Genomic DNA, 18842 nt, shown 5'->3' on the forward strand with positions numbered 1-18842 from the left:
GAGGTAAGGAGGAGAATGAAAAGGGAGAAATAAGAGAAAGGGAAATGGAATCAGGAGGACAATGGTGCAGTATGTACACACCTATGACAATATTCTCAGTGTATCTGCGGTCCCTGACGGCATTCTCCTGCTACACCAAGTCCAGTTCTTTGTGCTAACCAGAAACACTGTTTTCCCACAGAAAATGGAGAGAGACTCAGAGATCGAAAATAAATATATTTTAATGTATTTTTAAAATTCCAGTTCATTATTTTGTACATTTATAAAATAGTAAAATTTTAAAATCAAAGCAGGGTGGCTTAAAAAACAACTTATAAAAAAAAAAAAGCCATACATATCTGATACACTACAAATGCGGAATATAGATTATTCCTGTACTCACTGGGAGACCCACACTCGCAATATACCTTATTCCTCCTCTCACAAGACTTTACACACCTAAGAGCATAAGTCACGCTACTGGATCAGATCAAGGGTCCATCCAGTTCAGGTCACAAGTACCCAGCAGAATCCCAAAAAGTAGCGAGATTCTATGTAACCAATCCCAGGTAGATCTGGGGCTTCCCCCAGATCTACCTCAGTATCAGTTTATGGATTTTACCTCCGGGAACTTGCTCAAACCTTTTTTGAACACAGATACATTAGCTGCTTTTTACCACATCTCTGGAAATGAGTTCCAGAATTTAACTATGTCTTGAGTGAAAAATATTTTCTCTTATGTAACTTCATCAAGTGTCCTCTAGTCTTTGTACTTTATGAAAGAGTAAATAATTGATTCAGGATTCTGTAGACTTGTATCATATCTTCCCTCAGCCATCTCTTTCCAAGCTGGAGCCCTAACCGCCTTAGTCTTTCCTCATACGAGAGGAGTTCCATCCTCTCAATTACTTCAGTTGCCATTAATTGTTTTTTGGGGGGATGCTGTGAACAAAGATGCGATCTCACCCCAGAGGCGTACAATGTTCTCTATTTTCTAACATCCTGTTTGCTTTTTGGCCGCTGCCATACCCTGACTGGAAGATTTTAACACATTCTCCATGTTGACACCTGTCCTAGATCCCTTTCCTCAGTGGAAAATAAATATATAAATACAATACCTTTAATTGTGCAATTAATTGTGATTAAAATTCTTAAAGGAAGGAGTAGCCCACTGGTTAGTGCAGTGGCCTTAGAACCAGAACAACTGGGTTCAAGTCCCACCGAAGCTCCTTGTGACTTCATTGCCCCAGGTACAAAATAAATACCTCATATATAATATGCAAACTACTTTGATTGTAACCACAGAAAGGCAATACATTCTGTCCTACCCCATTCCCTTACCAAAATGCAGTCCCAGTTTCCAATGTGACAGTATAATGGGTGATCATCTCGTATCCAGTGATCACCAGATTGTGTGGTTTAATATTAAGACAGATGTGGAGAGGGTTCATTCAAAAGTGAAGCTTCTAGACTTCAAACAAACTAACTTTATCAAGATGGGGGTTTACCTCATGGAACTGTCGTCTAGATGGGAACATTTAGAAGTAGGAAGAATTGAATGGAGCTATTAAAGGACCGCAAACTATTTTGTAAGAAAAGTAAATAAAAATAAGAGGTATAGAAGGTCCCTTTGGTTCTCAATAGTAGCTGAAAAGGTAAGAAAAAGGAGGTTAGTCTTCATAAGTTATAAAAGACTGGAAGTGTGATAGATTTCAAACAATTTTCATATGAACATAAGAATATCCATACTGGGTCAGACCAATGGTCCATCTAGCCCACAGTAGCCCAGTATCATAGAAACATGATGGCAGATAAAGGCCAAATGGCCCATCCACAGCATTCACTATCTCCTATTCTCCTTAAGAGATTCCATGTGCCTCTCCCACACATTCTTGAATTCAGTCTTTGTCTCCACCACCTCTACCGGGAGACTGTTCAACGCATCTACCACCCTTTCTGTAAAAAAAAGTATTTCCTTTGTTTACTCCTGAGCCCATCACCTCTTAACTTCATCCTATGTCCTCTCATTCCATAGCTGCCTTTCAAATGAAAGAGGCTCGACTCATGCGTATTTACGCCACATAGGTATTTAAATGTCTCTATCTGGAAAGCTCTTCTGGAGGCCGTTATAGGGGAAAGCACCCTCCAGAGATTCAAGACAAGGTTAGACAAGTTCCTGCTGAACCAAAACGTACGCAGGTAAGGCTAGACTCAAGTAGGGCACTTGTCTTTGACCTAAGGGCCGCCGCGTGACTGGACTGCTGGGCACGATGGACCACTGGTCTGACCCAGCAGTGACAATTCTTATGTTCCCCTCTCCCGTCTTTCCTTCAAAGTCTACAGATTGACATCTTTAAGTCTGTCCCCATATGCCTTATAACGAAGACCACACACCATTTTAATAGCCTTCCTCTGGACCAACTCCATCCTTTTTATATCTTTTTGAAGGTGTACACTATATTCTAAATCTAATCTAATCTAATCTAATCCTTAGGTTTGTATACCGCATCATCTCCACGTTCGTAGAGCTCGACGTATGCCTCCTTTTTCCTACTGGCCATACCTCTCCCTATGTACCCAAGCATCCTTCTAGCAAAGGGCACTGTTGACCAAACAGTGACTTGAACCCTGGACCCTCAGATTAAAAGTCTGATGCTGTACCGACTGAGCTATCTAGACGCTCCTTCTTCCAACAGTGACTAGTTCAGGTCACATATACTTGGGAGAATCCAAAGAGTAACAAGATTCCAGGCTACTGATCCCAGGGACAGCAGTGACTTCCCCATTTCTATCTCAATAGCACATTAAGGACTTTTCCTCCAGGAACTTGCTCAAACCTTTTTTGAACCCAGGTACACTACCTGCTGTAACCACATCTTCTGGTAACAAAGACTGTGGGAGGAGATAACTAATCTAAAGGTAGATAAAGCGATCGGGCCAGATGGCAAACATCTGAGGGTACGGAAGGAACGTAGGGAAGTTGTCTGTAGAGTTGGGTAAAGTCTGGGAGGACTGGAGAAGGGCAGATGTAGTCCCTGGCCACAAAAACAGAAGCAAGAAGGAGGTTGGGAACTACAGACCAGTTAGTCTGAATTCTGTGGTGAGTAAATTAATGAAAGCGCTTCTAAAACAGTGAGGTTTCTGGAATTCAATGGACTGGAGGACTCGAGGCAGGTCTTATCAGAAGAATCCCATTCATTTTTGACTGGGTGACCAGAGAGTTGGATCAAGGTGGAGTGCTAGACAGTGAGGGCAGGAGGTGCCCCCTAGCCCTCTTCTCTGCCCCTGCTCCCTCCCCATCCTCTGCCAAATGCGTGCCTTCCCTTCCAACACCCCCCACTTACCTTTTTAACTCTTCGCCGGAGTGAGCAGAATTTCAGCCTGCTGCCCATGCCAGCCTCGGATCTCCCTCTGATGTCACTTCCTGGTTCTGTGATCAGGAAGTGACTTCAGAGGGCGAGACAGGGCCAGCACAAACAGCACATTAGAGATGCTGCTCGCAGTAGTGAAGAGCCACAAAGGGACAGAGGAAGAGAGGAGCAGATGTGCCAGTGACCCCACCAAGCGGTCCGCACACCCCCATCCCCCTTACTCTGCCTCTGCTTAAACATCAAGTACATCGATTTCAGCAAAGACCTCGACATGGTTCTATATAGGCGAAATATGAATAAAGTGAAGACCCTGACTATAGGCCCTAGAATGACCAACTGGGTTAGAAACTGACTGAGTGGAAGATGAACAAGGCTAATGGTAAAAGTCATTCACTCAGAGCAAAGGGGTATTACCAGTGTGTGCCACAAGGATCAATACTTAGTCTGAAGGGCTGTCTGATAAGATTTATCAAAATCTCCGATAGGGTGGATGTCCTGGAGGTGGGGACAGTTACGATGACTGGTTTCTTTCACTAGATTGATTTTCACAGGAATTAGAAAGGGATTTTTCATCTCTTAGAGATTGCTTGGATGACATTTCTTTTCACATGTCAATTCAGGCCTTACTTAATTCCAGACCTACAGAAATTACTGCACTGCCATCGATGCAGGATTAAATGGCTTCAAATACTGCAAAATGGAGCCATAAGACTGTTGTGTCTGTCGATTTGGTTCTGTAAAACGTTGATTCATGTCCAATACAAAATCCCATTCAAACGATGGTTCTGGCCTATATGGATCAAAACTCATTGTATGTGTCTGTGATTACTCTGTACAAACTGACCAGGCCACTCCGATCACTGTTCTTCCACCACCATCCGTAGCTGCAATGCATTCTCGTTTTCCACGTGTTCCGTTTCCGTATCCACAAATTCTCTTATTCACGTAATCCATTTTTGCTATTTATGGGCATTTTCACATATTCAGGGTCACGCAAAGTATATTCCCATGAGGAGATTCATACAGCAATGCGCGACTCGCGAGTATCGTTATACCAACAAAACAAACGCGGCATCACAGTCCTTCTTCCAATCTCCGTTATACCACCAAAAAAGAGATCAAACGAGTTGATGAGGTAATAAATGTAGTAGAAAAATGGATGAACCCTGAGAAAACTACGTTCTTTTTTTGCAAATTCTTCAAATTTGAATGAAAATAGTATTATTATAAGGGGTACAAAAATTTGGGGAATGATGTTAGGTCAGAAATTACCGTAAGTTTGGAAACCCAAGTAGATGCTGTTGTACGGAAGGGATTTGCCTCACTTGATATTCTTTCGTTTTGAATATTTTGTCAATCATTGATACTTAGGGCTCCTTTTATCAAGCCGCGCTAACAGGATTAGCGCGCGTGACTTTTAATCACGTGCTAACTCCCACACTGACCTAAAAACTACCGCCTGCTCAAGGCAGGCGTTAGCGGCTAGCGTGGCTTGATAAAAGGATCCCTTAGTATCTTCGATTACCTTACACGCCCTCAGAAGCATTACAGTTTAATAGGCTTCGTATTGTTTAGCATTCAGCCGTTCGTCTTAGTTTTAGGCTAAGAAAGTTTGATCAGGTTTCGCCCTATTACAGGCAACTTTATTGGCTCCCAATCGAGGCCCGCTAACTTTTTAAACCTGGCATTTTTATGTACAAGGCCTTGTTTGGTTTGTTACCAAATTATATGATGGATGCTTTTGGTCTTGCAGGGCCTACTTGAACTCTGCGCAGTAATTCGGTTTTTTCTTTCCCTTCTTTACGAGGCAGAATAAGTAGAGCTTATGTTGGAAAGTTATTTGTCTTTTCAAACAGCTCATTTGAACCAAGAGTTGCTTCCAATTATTTGGTCCTCTTCATCGTCTACGCACTTTAGGCGTCATTTGAAGACGTAAATTTATGAAAGAACATTGAATTTTATGCTTGTATTTTGGTATTTGTACCAATTATATTCAGTTTTTTATTTTTAATTTGTTAACTACATTAAACTGTTTGGTGTATTACAGTATATAAATAAAATATTATGTTATGTATAAAATATATTTTTAAAATGCAGAATAAAACAAGCAAGCTGTTCTTTATAAGGGTACAAAAAATGGTACCTTTATGGTGTTAGGTATCAAAAAAGTGCAATAAACAGGGTCGCAAAGGAACCTATTCCCCTTTTCCCATAGGATCAATGGTTCCGCATTCACATTTTTGGTATTCACTGGGTTTTCTGGGAACCAAGTCCTGTGTCACTCTTTCATTATGGAATGCTCTTTTGGAAATGCCTTAGGCTTCTTAATGCCCTGGTCTGTGGATTACCTGAGATAGGATGGAATTAATGACTGTTATTTGCATGCTGTAATATTGTGAGGTGTGTTTCTGTTCGAGTGCTTTGTCTGCTTATGGCAGGGATGTCCAATGTCGGTCCTCGAGGGCCGCAATCCAGTCGGGTTTTCAGGATTTCCCCAATGAATATGCATTGAAAGCAGTGCATGCAAATAGATCTCATGCATATTCATTGGGGAAATCCTGAAAACCCGACTGGATTGCGGCCCTCGAGGACCGACATTGGACACCCCTGGCTTATGGTATGGATGGTTTAGGTGTTTGTCTCTTTAACCCCCCTTTTTACAAAACCTTGGAAGTGGTTTTCAACGCAAGACAGCTCACTGAATGCTCTGCGCTGCTCCCGACACTATTTGAGCATTCAGTATGCCGGCTTGCGCTAAAATCCGCTTCCGAGGTTTTGTAAAAAGGGGGAGGGGGTCAATGAGGTCTTTAATATACTGAGATGAGCATTTTGAATTTCTTTCTATTTTTAATGAAATTCTTTCCTTTAAATTTTGTATTTGTAAACCCCTTTGACAAATTTCTTAGAAGCAGGTTTATCAAAATTAAATAAACTATAGCGTCATCTATTTGGACTGCAAAAACCCAAGGGAAGACGTACTTCGGTGTACAAAAGACAGTAGGACTTGAGGGTGATCATAAGGTGGCCAAACAAGTAGAAGAGGCAATGACAAAAACCAGAATACTTGGGTGCATAGAGAGAGGAATGGTCAACAGGAAAAAAGAGGTGATGAAGCCCAGGCATACGACTCCAGTGAGACCTCGTTTACAAAATCGTACTCCTTCAAAAAGATATCAACAGGATGGAATCAGTCCCGTGGTCTTCGTCATAAGGCGTAGGGGGACAGACTTAAAGATCTCAATCTGTATACTTTGGAGGAAAGGCAGGAGAGGGGAGATAGGATAGAGACGTTTAAATACCTACGTGGCGTAAATGCACATTAGTTGAGTTTCTCATTTGAAAGGAAGCTCTCGATTGAGGGGGCATAAGATGAAGGCCAATGGGGATAGATAGCATACACGGGAGAGCGCTGAGCAGTCTGTAACCGTTGTGTATATAGGCACATCAGTGTGAACATGAACCAATCCCTTCCTCTGTCTTATCACAGAGAGCTTTAACCTAACCTTCAATGTCATACATTAGAAGACAGGAGTAGGAACAGAATTTTAGGAAGATCCTGAGATTTGCTCAGGGACAAAAGAGGAATGGCACAGTAAGGCTTGTTTTCCATTATTTATCAAACCCCCCTCCCCCAAGTGAAGAAACTGCACTTCTTTTCTGTCTGTGACAGAAGTAACCGGGCAGAACTTCAACAATGACCAGTGAAAATCAGACCTTTGGCCTGCTCTGTGCTGTGGGGTGTGACGCTACTCTCTGCGTGTCATTCTGTCCAGGTGTGGCAGTGCATGAGCCCATTTGTGACCGTCACTGCTTTTGCAGTTAAAATCACTTTCGATTGCACAGAGTGAAATTGGTTTATGAAACTCAGACCAGGTTCTCGCCAGGAGCCTGATCCACACTCCCAAATTGCTCCTGGTGGCCTCCCAGAATACAGAAAGAAGAGTTTCCTATCCTAAGTGCCAGTGTAAGCCTATCTCAAGCAACCTCACCAGCGCCTCCTGGCATATGGCAAGGCTTCCTATGGAGTCTGGGGTCTTTCTGCTGTCACAGTGCATCCGAATCATCCATGCTAAAACTGCTCCTACGGCTGCTGGCCTTGGAAGCCTCTGGAGACATGGCTGAGATGAGGGGGTCAACTGCCAGTGGCAACAGACTGTCGTCCAAAAGCATCAAGTCCAGCTCCTTCCTGGACAAGGAGGGAAAGGAAGTCTCAGGGTCTGCAGCCAGCTGGCTCTGGAAGTCACCAGCACTGTTGCCACTGAAGCCAAAGTTCAGCTCCTGGTATGGAGAGTGCAGAGGAGGCACATGCTGTGGAGGGTCCAGGGCTCTCTCCTCCTGCCTCATTTCCTGTTTAATGAGCTGATGTGCCAGGTCTTCTGTGTTGATGCCAGAGGGCGAGGAGGTGGGCAGTCCATGTATTTGGGCTTGCATTTCCAGCTCCTGCAGAAGAGAGGCAAATAAGTTAATGTCTGCTCCAGTCCCTGATTCTCAATGTCAAGCTAAGTTCTCCCGAAGTCAAACAAATTTCAACTGTGTATCCCCAAGCTCTGATCAGTAGAGATTCCAAAAACAGACATATTCTAATCACAAAATAGAAAAGAAAATGACTTTCTACTTCTGTTGTCTGGACATTTTATTTATTCTAATTATTTTAGTCTGAGCTCTCGTTTCTGCTTTCCTCCATCTCCTCTGTCATTCTTCTCTGTCTTCAATTCCTTTAAGCTTTCTTCCATTTATTTTTCTGCCTTTCTGCCCAGATTTAATTTTTTCTTATTTCCCTCTTTTAACTGCATCTTCCTACAGCATTCTATTTTTTTCCTTTACCCCGGCTCTCCTATTCCCTTTCCTCTTATTCCCCAGTCTCTCAACAACTCTATTATCTACTCTCGTGTCCAGTATTCCCCCCTCCCTTTCATCCATGCTGCTGTCCTCCCCCTTTCCTGGTTGCTCCAAGACGAGAAGCATTTCTTATACTCCTTCCCATCTGTGCCTTCTTTTTTTTTTTTTTTTATTGTAATTTTTCTTCCCCTCTTTCCCTTCTGTATCAAATCTGGTTTTACGTGGTTCATATTGCTATTGTTTTTGACTCTTTTTAATTCTTATATATTATCATTTCCTGTCCTGGGGTGGGAGGGCAGCAGAGGCAACAACATGTGATTGAAAATTGGGGTCGTGCGACTGCTGTAACTTGGGAAACAGCAGAAGCAGTGGGGATGGGAGTAAGAGGGGAGGGGAGAAAGAACTGCCTAAGACCTCCACAAATATCGTGTACCCCTTCTAAGGCACATCACATGATGAGTGAGCAAATTACAAAATGCCACTAGCTGTCAGTTGCACCTAGGACCCCATTCAAGGTGTGTGTCTGGGAAGACTCGGAGGATCCAGGGGCATAGCCTGCAGCTGAACCCTCCCTTCTTCATGCCTAGATCTGGTACCTCTCTGCCCCCTGCACTCAGCTCCTTTCTGGCCAGAGGAACCTATCCTCTTTCATGTGCAACTTCCAGTGGGCCGGATGCAGCAGAGAAAAAGTCCCGCTGGTCAGAGAGGCAGCCTTTAGTGCTGTCTCCAATGTTGTATCTGTGGAGGACCCAACGAGTAGATAAGTAGCTAAGTGCGAGGTGAGGGGCTGGATCCAAGGGGTGCGCGCACGCATGCACACATACCTGGGGCCCATCTCGATCCTCCCGCCCAGGGCCCACTGAGTCCCGGCTACACCACTAGAATAATCTAGATCAGGGGTGTCCAACCTGCGGCCCAGTGAAGTATTTTGTGTGGCCCCGGTCAAGGGCGATGCAGTGTTTTCCTCTGCTGCCCCCGGGTGTTTACTGTCTTGCCGGCTCCTTCCTCTGTCTTGCTGCAGCGTTTGCATGTTTGTGTGGCCCCAGAAACATTTTTTTCGGCCAATGCGGCTCAGCGAAGCCAAAAGGTTGGACACCTCTGATCTAGATATTAGCTCGTTGTATACTCCCCTGCTTTAGACTGGGAGAACTCAGGTCTCTTAAGAGCATCCACACGAGGAGCTGCATTTACTATGCCTTGTCTTGTTCTCTGAAACGTGCTACCTACTCCATTCGTATCCAAACTGACTACCTTCAGTTCAGGAAGGAACATAAGGAGTGCCTCTTTCTGCATGCTTTCAGTAAACAGAAACGGGACTGTTTTGCTTCTCTGGGATATTTTTTAAATGATTTAGTGACATAGGTCAGCAATTAGCTGTATTAGATTGAAAAAAAACAACTGTGCTCTCGTCTAGGAGACTCTTTGACACCTGAACACCTGCCGTGGAAGCCCTGACTGCAAGGCCTACTCCTGCCCTCTAGAGGTCACTTCTGAATGTCATTTCCCTACCACACGATTTCTCTTCCACAAGGCCTTGAGGTGTTTACTTTCTGTCTATTTGGTTTCCAGTAATCACCACCGTGTCTCAAGCTGGGCACCAGTGCACATCTGGATCTGGTCTCCAGGAATTAACTGGCGGGTCTCTCTCTTCTTACCTGGATACGAAGCCAGAGCTGTTTGTTTGTCATTTCCAGCCTCTTCGACTGATTTTCTACTTCCCGTGACCTCTGCTGTTCCTTCTGCATACGCCGAATGTAATCAACTGAAGCCTTCAGGATGGTGCCTTTATTCCAACGCACATCCCTGGGGAACAAAGCGAGAGGAACTGTAAAGTCACCCAAACCTCTGCCCAAGAGGCCGAAGGGGTTAAAGGCACAGAGATGCCAAATCTCACGCATTAGGAGTGTGTGACACTCAAGTGAAGGCTCTCTCACTCTCACCCTCTCTGAGCCCCTTCTCTCACTCGTTAGAGCATCAGTCAGAATACACGGATTGTGATCTCTAGTTCAAAAAGCCCAACCAGTAGGAAGGACTCCCAGTGCCCCTTCCGCCCCACGCCTTTCTCCTGCTCTGAAACCTCTGCCCATACTTTTAGTCACTGAACACTAATAATATACATTTGAGAGCCCAAAATTCGTGCACGAGCAATTCAAACAATAAGGTTGGTTGCACACATATTTCAGTCATTGGCTTGCATTGGTGTCAATTGCTGCTAATTAGCAGTTTGAGTCCAACTCTCTTAGGCCCAGATGCACTACAGCCAGCGATCATCACTAAGCCTGTTTTGACAGCTTTAGCGGCAATCACATTTGCCGACCCAATGCACAAAACGACTCTTCGCGTGTTTTCCCCCTTGATCGTCCATTTTCTGATCTGGCCATGCAAATTAGCTAAAACCCCATGCAAAATAAGCATGCAATTGATGTACTATGCACATGCAAAATATCTGTCCCACTGAAAAAAAAATGAAAAAAGCCCCCCCTCCCGAGCTATCAAAAATCCTGCCATGCCGCTCCCCACGCATGGCAGGAGGGATACCCACTCCATCCTGCCACCGAAGGCCCACCCCCACACCAGGTGCCCCTCAAACATACCTTAACATCCCCCTTCCAGCCCCCCTATAAAGGCTTGACTGAGCCAATCAAGGCCTTAGACTCAGCCCCCTTGCATCTCGGGAGCCTAACCCCTGACTGGCCCAGATGCCAAAGGCCCCTCTCCTTGGGAGGCATCTGAGCCAATCAGGGCCTTAGGCCCCTCCCCGTGTATCACATCTAAGTTTTTCAAGTTTTATTTAAAATTTGATATACCGCTTAAAAAATTGTCTAAGCGGTGTACAAGGTCATAACTATTAAAATCAAAGGGGAAGACATTAGCACAATAAGACATAGGAGACATATAGAGACAAAAGGGGAGGGGATAACCTGTCATTTTGGACAGCTGGGCCTTGGAGGAGTGACTGAGCATCCCTCGTGCTCCCAAGTTCCTTGAAAGGTATGGGAGGGGGGCTCGAGGGGGGGAAGAGGTTCATGGGACCTCCTGTGGCAGGAGGGAGTGGGCATCCCTCCTGCCTTTTTTTTTGTGGGGGAAGGGGATTGTTGGCATGGGGCACCTGGGGCAGGGGTGGACCTTCAGTGGCAGGAGGGAGTGGGCATCTCTCCTGCCATTTCGCTGCTGCAAGGGGGACAGCATGGCAAGAGGGACTAGCCATTCTTCCTGCTGATTTTTGCTAGTGCTGGGGGGGGATTCCTGGTGCCGCGTTTTTTGGAGGTCATCGGGGAGAGCCGTCATCGGTGGGGGGAGGGGTGCTTTTTATTTTATTTTTTTAATGGGGCAGATATTGTGCGTGCATCTGTGCCAATTTTTTAAAAAAGGTTTCCTACCCCAAAGAGCTGAGTGGCAGGAGGCTGCTTTTGGGGCATCCCCTGCCAGCTCTGCACATGTGCGAGGGTTGCTCTCACAGGGATCAATCGGAGGGGAGAGACAGGGATGACGAGAAACCTTTGTGTGAATCATTTGTATGCAAACTTCCTAGTGCATCAATAGTTCTTTTGGAATCGGATCAGAGCAGACTCCCCCCCCCCCAGTCTTACCGATCCTTTTTAGTGCATCTAGGCCCTACTTGCTGTTCTAGAACGTGCCAACCTCTAGGGGGCTGTTGACGTGGGTGTTCATTGCGCAGGAGTTAAGCACCTAAGTGCCAAAAGTGAAGTGTGAGCCTTTGGCATTGTTTCACAGCTAAACAGGGGACTCCACAGAAATCGTACTTAGCCGAATGGACCATTTGGCCTTTAAATCAGCTCTCATGGTTCTAGGTTTCTATCATCTTGGTGCCTAAATTTCTTAGCTCTACCTCTGAGTACAGAACAAGTCTCCGTCTGTAAATCGTATTTTGCCTCATCTCTGTCCATCCATTCAGAGGCACCAAAAATGTTACCTTATTCTACCTTTGTCATTTACAAAACAATATCACGGTTCCTTCTTTCTGGACTGATTCTCTGGACACACATTGGGCTGAATAAAAACCAAGCAGGCCAGGGGACGGAAAAAACGCTTTAGATTATATTTCCGGACCTGAATCTTCTTTTCTGCTCTGGATAAATGACTTGTCGAAAAAGCAGCTGCCAATGAACCTGTCCTCAGACTTCTCCTTTAAGACCTGGCACAATGCCTCGGATCAAAAGATCCACTTGTTCTGTCTTTGTATCCGGGCAGCCAGATTTGAACACTTTTCTCAACATGCAGTTGCTACTTACAGGTCAGTGACTTTTGGGATCAGCGTCCCGAGCTCTTTAATACGATCATTAATGTTGAATCTTCGTCTTCGCTCAACTGAAGAGAGAAAAGACAATCAGATCAGTATCTGGGAATCCCTTAGGGACATTTCTACCACATTCCCAGAGCCCTGGCTGCCTTAATCTGGCATTTAACACACAGCTATGTTTTTATTCCATTTTCTATACCATTCTCCCAGGGAAGCTCAGAACGGTTTACATGAATCTATTCAGGTACTTGAGCATTTTTCCCTGTCACAATCTATGTAATGTATCTTGGATAATGGGGGGATTAAGTGACTTGCCCAGGGTCACAAGGAGCAGCATGGGTGCTGAGGCTGTAGCTTTAACCACTGCACCACTCTAGAAAATGTAGCAAAAGCCAGCCATTGTGACATCACTAATGAGGTTGGCTCTTATTGGTGGAATGAGGCATTATGATGTCACAATACCAGCTCTGCCTATCAGAGGCTGAAACTTTCCACACTATTTATTCATTCCCAAAGGAACTCAGAACGGTTTTACATGAATTTATTCAGGTACTTGAGCATTTTTCCCTCTCACAATCTATCTAATGTATCTTGGATAATGGGGGGATTAAGTGACTTGCCCAGGGTCACAAGGAGCAGTGTGGGTGCTGAGGCTGTAGCTTTAACCACTGCACCACACATTCCATTTGCTCTGTTGTCTCCACAATTTCTCAGCCTTCCTCACACTCTCCGTGGGCTAGATTCTCAAAACTTTGCGGTAAAAACCGATGGGCTTCTGTCGCAGCCATTATTGTAGTGATTTCAAAAAGGTGAGTCATTCTCAAAAATTCACGCATGCAAATGAGGTAGGTGGAGAGTAGCGAAGGTTCGCTGGTGATAGTGATCAGCACATGCGCAGAATACACCACGAAAGAAGCGTAAATGTGCACATGCGCCGGGAAAAGCAACGCCGTAAGCAGTGTGTCAATCATAGGCATGCCAGAGCTATTGGATGAAGGAAAGTGAGGGGAGATGCAACGTCAACTTTCAACAAGCGCGCATAAGACCTGCCTTTTCTCCCCCCAAAACTTTCATATAAATCTTGTAATTTGTTTTTAATGTCATATTTTATCATGAACCACAGCCAGAAACACAGAAGACATGGCTATAATACACGTACTCCCCCCCCCCCCCCAAAAAAAAAGACTCTAATTTATGTGAATCATGTAGGGTTTTTTTCCCCAAGAGCCACAGTCAAAACACACGCCAGAGATGAACTTTTTACAGTACCGGCATCCCCGGACCTGTCACCAAAAACTAAATTGGAGAATCACTCGGAAATGTTGAAGAATCCACCAGAGTGCTCTTTTAAATACTGATGAGCCGAATTGGAGACTGCCAGGAACCTCCAAAAAGACCAGGGTAAGCCATTTTGATAATCGGACACTGAACTAGCTTAGCAACTGCATTAAAGGCAACCTTAAAGTTTTGAGAATCTGGCCCTCAGTTCTCCTCATACTCTGCATTTATAGACCAGGAATGTAACCAGCCATTGGATGCTGAAGCCCCACCAGCTAAAGATTTTCACTGCTGAGCCTCTCCTCTCCTCTTGCTGCTGCAGAAAACAGGAAGTTGGAAATGCGCCTCGGCTGCCAACTCCAGGACTCCCTGAGCATGCTCAGTTCCCACGTGAGGAGTCCCAGCGTTGACAGCTTGAAGCTTCCTGTTTCCTGAAGCAGCAAGAGGAGGAGAGGTGTGGCTGGCGGAGCTTCAGCATTCCCCAGCTCTGCCTTCCTCACACTGGATTTTAAATGTAACTTACTCAAATTGTGATTATCTTTCTTCTGCCGCTCTTTGGCTATCGCTCTGTTCTCTGCATCTACAAGAGAAATGGAGAGTGTGAGCTGTAGTACCCCATGTGTGTCTGGTGTGTTTGCACTCACGAGCTCCTCCAGGTCATTCACTCTCTCCAGCAGAAATGAAGACTCATGTTAACCTGATGACTAGATTTGGCCAGAGATGTTAACCAACCACCACTGTGCAGAGACCAGAAATGTAAATCATCTTCCTTCATTACCCTGTACCCTGGTGAGAGAGTCAGTGGTTCACTCTAGAACTCAGGGGTAGATATTTAAAAGGATTTACGTGACCCCTCCCCCCTCTGAAATCCTGCGGTATAATCACAGCAAAACAAGCAACAGCCCGACGAGAGAAATATTTTAATGAGAACAAACACATATGCCTGACAGAAGGCTGTGTCAGAGGCCAACTACAGAGGTATCGTCCAAAAGCACCCATCTCTCTAGCATAACAGTAAACTTGTCTTCCAGGGAAGACATCATGTCAGGCACATGTGTTTGTTTCAATTCAAATTTGTGCTATATTTCTAGGTTGGTCTGCTTTTGGATCCAGGAATGATCTCAAGGGGACATTAAATAAATCCTCTTCCTTTATTAAGCAGAGAGTGCCACTAAATCTCAGCACAGAGTGCCACAGAGGTCTGGTGGCAGAGTCAGAGCAGAGCCAAGACTTACCCAGTTCATGATGAATTTTAGTCTGCTAATTAGGCAAGTGCCCAGATAAAAATTTGAACAGTACAAAGACTGCCCCACCTTTATCCAGGAACTAGTCTGAATATTGACGGGCCACACAGACAACTTCCAGCACCACCAAAGACCCACATTTTCAACACTTGTGCCCAAACTGGGTCATTTTATGTCTGCAGCAGTGTGTACTAGAGAATGACACAAGTTTTGTCTCTGTCTCTGTCCCATTCCTGTAAGTTCTGCCTTAACTGCACAAGCCTTGAACACTTATGATTTTAAAGGGTTTGAGGCTTGTGAGGATGGGGCAGGGATAGGAAAAGAACTCATCGAGACGTGAAAATTTGTCCCCATGTCATTCTCTAGTGTGTACCTCTGTAATCAGTGACCGCCTGGGCTCAGTATTGCCCTGGTCATCCATAGAAAGGGCTAAGCTTATGTTCTGTCATATGAAAACTGACCAGAGGTACTCCTCTCAGCAAAGGACAGCAATTAGATGACCACTGAAAAAGTGAGCCCTGCACAGAAAGTAAAGTGGCCTGTGCCAGCACTGAGCTAAGGCAAGATTACATCCAGACTCACACCTCATTTACCTGTCAATTCCCTTTTGATACTGAGATCTGGTGGGCAGGAATTACTGGTGACACCAATGAGAGATGCTGTCACACGGGGGTCATCACCGCACAGATCCGTGTGACTGCTGGAAAACATGAGCTACAAAAAAAAAACACACGAGTCCCCATCATACCAAACATGAGCTGCAGGATATGACGTATGAACACAACAGGAAATACTGAGAAAATAGAAAACACTGGCTTTCTAGCACTGAACTGGAAATAACTGCACATCTCACCACTGGCGCTGACGTGTGATTTTGGAAAGCACGTTGGACAGACGGGCTCTGTGTGGCAGTACATCAGCATTTTTAAGGAAATGAATAACCCCCGGTATACGGAGGTAGCTTGTATCTTCCCCTAAACACTGTGTTGATGTTGTCGGGATAATTCCATAATGTGGGGACCTAAACTTTGGAACTGCGCACACAAAATACCACAAAAACTAGGAGCAGCAAACTCTGTGCCAAAACCAACCCCCTTTTGCTAAATCACGATATGAACGTCGGAAGTAGCATGGAGCATTCAGCGTGGCTCCCTGAGCTAATAACCGCTATTGCGGGCAAAGTACGTACAAAATGGAGCAAAGACGACCTTCATGCTGAAAAATTACACTGCAATAACCACCATGCAAAGTGGAACCTGAAACCGGCATTTAAAGACACGTTAAATGCCTTAGCGCTATTTAATAACCAAACCCGCTTCTATGGACAGGGAACACATTTATTTCATATTTCACTTTTAATTACCTAAGCAATTAGCCTGGCAACTAAAATTCAATGCAAAGAAATGCAGAGTAATGCATTTGGGGATTAATAATAGGAAGGAACCGTATATGCTGGGAGGAGAGAAGCTGATATGCACAGACGGGGAGAGGGACCTTGGGGTGATAGTGTCCGAAGATCTAAAGGCGAAAAAACAGTGTGACAAGGCAGTGGCTGCTGCCAGAAGGATGCTGGGCTGTATAAAGAGAGGCATAACCAATAGAAGAACAAAGGTGTTGATGCCCCTGTACAGGCCATTGGTAAGGCTCCACTTGGAATATTGTGTTCAATTTTGGAGACTGTATCTGGCAAAGGACGTAAGAAGACTTGAGGCGGTCCAGAGGAGGGCGACGAAAATGATAGGAGGCTTGCACCAGAAGACATATGAGGAGAGACTGGAAGCCCTGAATATGTATACCCTAGAGGAAAGGAGAGACAGGGGAGATATGATTCAGACATTCAAATACTTGAAGGGTATTAATGTAGAACAAAATCTTTTCCAGAGAAAGGAAAATGGTAAAATCAGAGGACATAATTTGAGGTTGAGGGGTGGTAGATTCAAGAGCAATGTTAGGAAATTCTACTTTACGGAGAGGGTGGTGGATGCCTTGAATGCGCTTCTGAGAGAGGTGGTGGAGAGGAAAACTGTGACTGAGTTCAACGAAGCGTGGGATGAACACAAAGGATCTAGAATCAGAAAATAAGATTAAAGATTGAACTAGGCCAGTTACTGGGCAGACTTGTACGGTCTGTGTCTGTGTATGGCCGTTTGGTGGAGGATGGGCAGGGGAGGGCTTCAATGGCTGGGAGGGTGTAGATGGGCTGGAGTAAGTCTTAACAGAGATTTCGGCAGTTGGAACCCAAGTAATAGCTAAGAAGAAAAAATTAAAAAATTTAAATTGAATCAGGTTGGGCAGACTGGATGGACCATTCGGGGTCTTTATCTGCCATCATCTACTATGTTACTATGTTAAATATTAGGGCTCAGATTCCCATTGTTTCATCCCTTATTTTCTCTCTTCTCTTAAGTTATGAAGATGTAACTTTACCCCTTTATCCTTACATTTCGTGTACGTCTTAAAATTGTTAGTTCTAAGACTTTTGTTTATTGTTTACTTATTGTAACCCGTTTTATGAAGCTGTAAATCGCTTAGTAATTTGAATAAGTGATCCATCAAATATAAATAAAAACCTGAAACCTTAATATCAGATAAAAAAATATTAAAATCAGAAGAGGAACCTAAGTGACAAGTTTGAAATATGAGGTAAGGAGGGAACTGGGGAGACCACTAATTATGCTAAAACCTAAGAGGAAAATGGATGTGTGAGGATGTTGGTCTTAGATCACAATAACACTCTGGCCTGAGGTCGACCGACCGACAGCAGGATCCACGCTGAAAGCGAGGAAGAAAGCGTGTGATAACAGAGCCCCGAAATCCAGCGTATCGATGAGTATTGTGTCAAAAGCTGCATAGATCAAGAAGGATGAGGATGGAGTAGAGGCCTTTGGATTTGGCCAAGAGCAAGTTATTATTATTATATGACCAGAAAGGTAACACTGCTAACACTGTCCCATCGTTGCATCCTTCCACTAACTAAATTAAACTAAACCTTAAGTTTATATACCGCATCCTCTCCATAATTATGGAGCTTGGCGCGGTTTACAAGAGCTTAATGTAAGGAAGGAACAGCATAATGGGGTTAGAGGTTGAGTGTAGGGGGGAAGAGAGCACTACATTTTTGTGAATAGCCTAGTTTTCAGGTGCTTTCAGAATAGTTGAAAGGAGCCCAGATTCCGTAGTGGGGCAGTACGGTTATTCCAGAGCTCAGTGATTCTGAAGAAGAGAGATTTCCCTAATTTTCCCATAAAGAGGATACCTTTTAGCGTGGGGAAGGATAGTTTAAGTTTTGGGGTGGATCTGGTGGAATCAGGACTCAAGGAGTTCCAAGATAGTGGAATTAGGGGAGGGAGGATGCTATGTAGGATCTTAAAAGCTAGGCAGTCGCATTTAAAATGAACCCTGGAAATTACTGGAAGCCAGTGAAGTTTGGACAGAAGTGGAAAAACATGATCAAATTTGCTTTTTGTGAAGATCAGCTTGGCCGCAGTGTTCTGAATTTGCTGAAGTCTTTGGAGACTTTTTTTGGTTAGACTTAAATAGATGGAGTTACAGTAGTCTAGTCTGGAGAGGATGATTTGTACAAGGACGGCAAAATGTTGTTGGTGGAAGTTCCACTAACAACAAAACTCTGTTCAATGATGTTTCTGTGGGCATTTTCTGGGTGCCACTTGGACAGGATGGCATAGGCATGACACATGTAAGTCTTCCAGACTCAACCTGAGCAGAACTGTTTCAGCTAAGAGCAATGTTCTTCTCAAACAGAAACAGATACTGCACTTCGATCTCCAGATAGTGGTTTTCACTGTGGTTCAGTGGAGTCCCAGAGCATCAGAACTAGCTTTGCAATCCTTTCTAAACTGAAATATTTCT

The 18842-nt window shown here is 44.5% G+C and overlaps 1 protein-coding gene and 1 non-coding gene across 2 annotated transcripts in view; both read right to left on the reverse strand.

Moving 5' to 3' along the window:
- Positions 1–2452: 2452 nt before the first annotated feature.
- The window catches only part of TFEB (transcription factor EB), a 32028-nt gene continuing 15638 nt past the window's right edge, over positions 2453–18842 (reverse strand). The window contains exons 5-9 of the mRNA XM_033918389.1: positions 15566–15686; positions 14252–14308; positions 12443–12518; positions 9845–9992; positions 2453–7790 (exon numbers count right to left, since the gene is read on the reverse strand). Coding sequence (XP_033774280.1) covers positions 7395–7790; positions 9845–9992; positions 12443–12518; positions 14252–14308; positions 15566–15686 — 798 coding nt within the window. The 3' untranslated portion in view covers positions 2453–7394. The remainder of the gene's footprint in view (positions 7791–9844; positions 9993–12442; positions 12519–14251; positions 14309–15565; positions 15687–18842) is intronic.
- Positions 2586–2658, reverse strand: TRNAK-UUU. The gene has a single exon. It is a non-coding gene; the product is annotated as a tRNA-Lys (tRNA).

This window comes from Geotrypetes seraphini, chromosome 13, assembly GCF_902459505.1.
Source record: "Geotrypetes seraphini chromosome 13, aGeoSer1.1, whole genome shotgun sequence".
Lineage (NCBI taxonomy): Eukaryota > Metazoa > Chordata > Amphibia > Gymnophiona > Dermophiidae > Geotrypetes > Geotrypetes seraphini.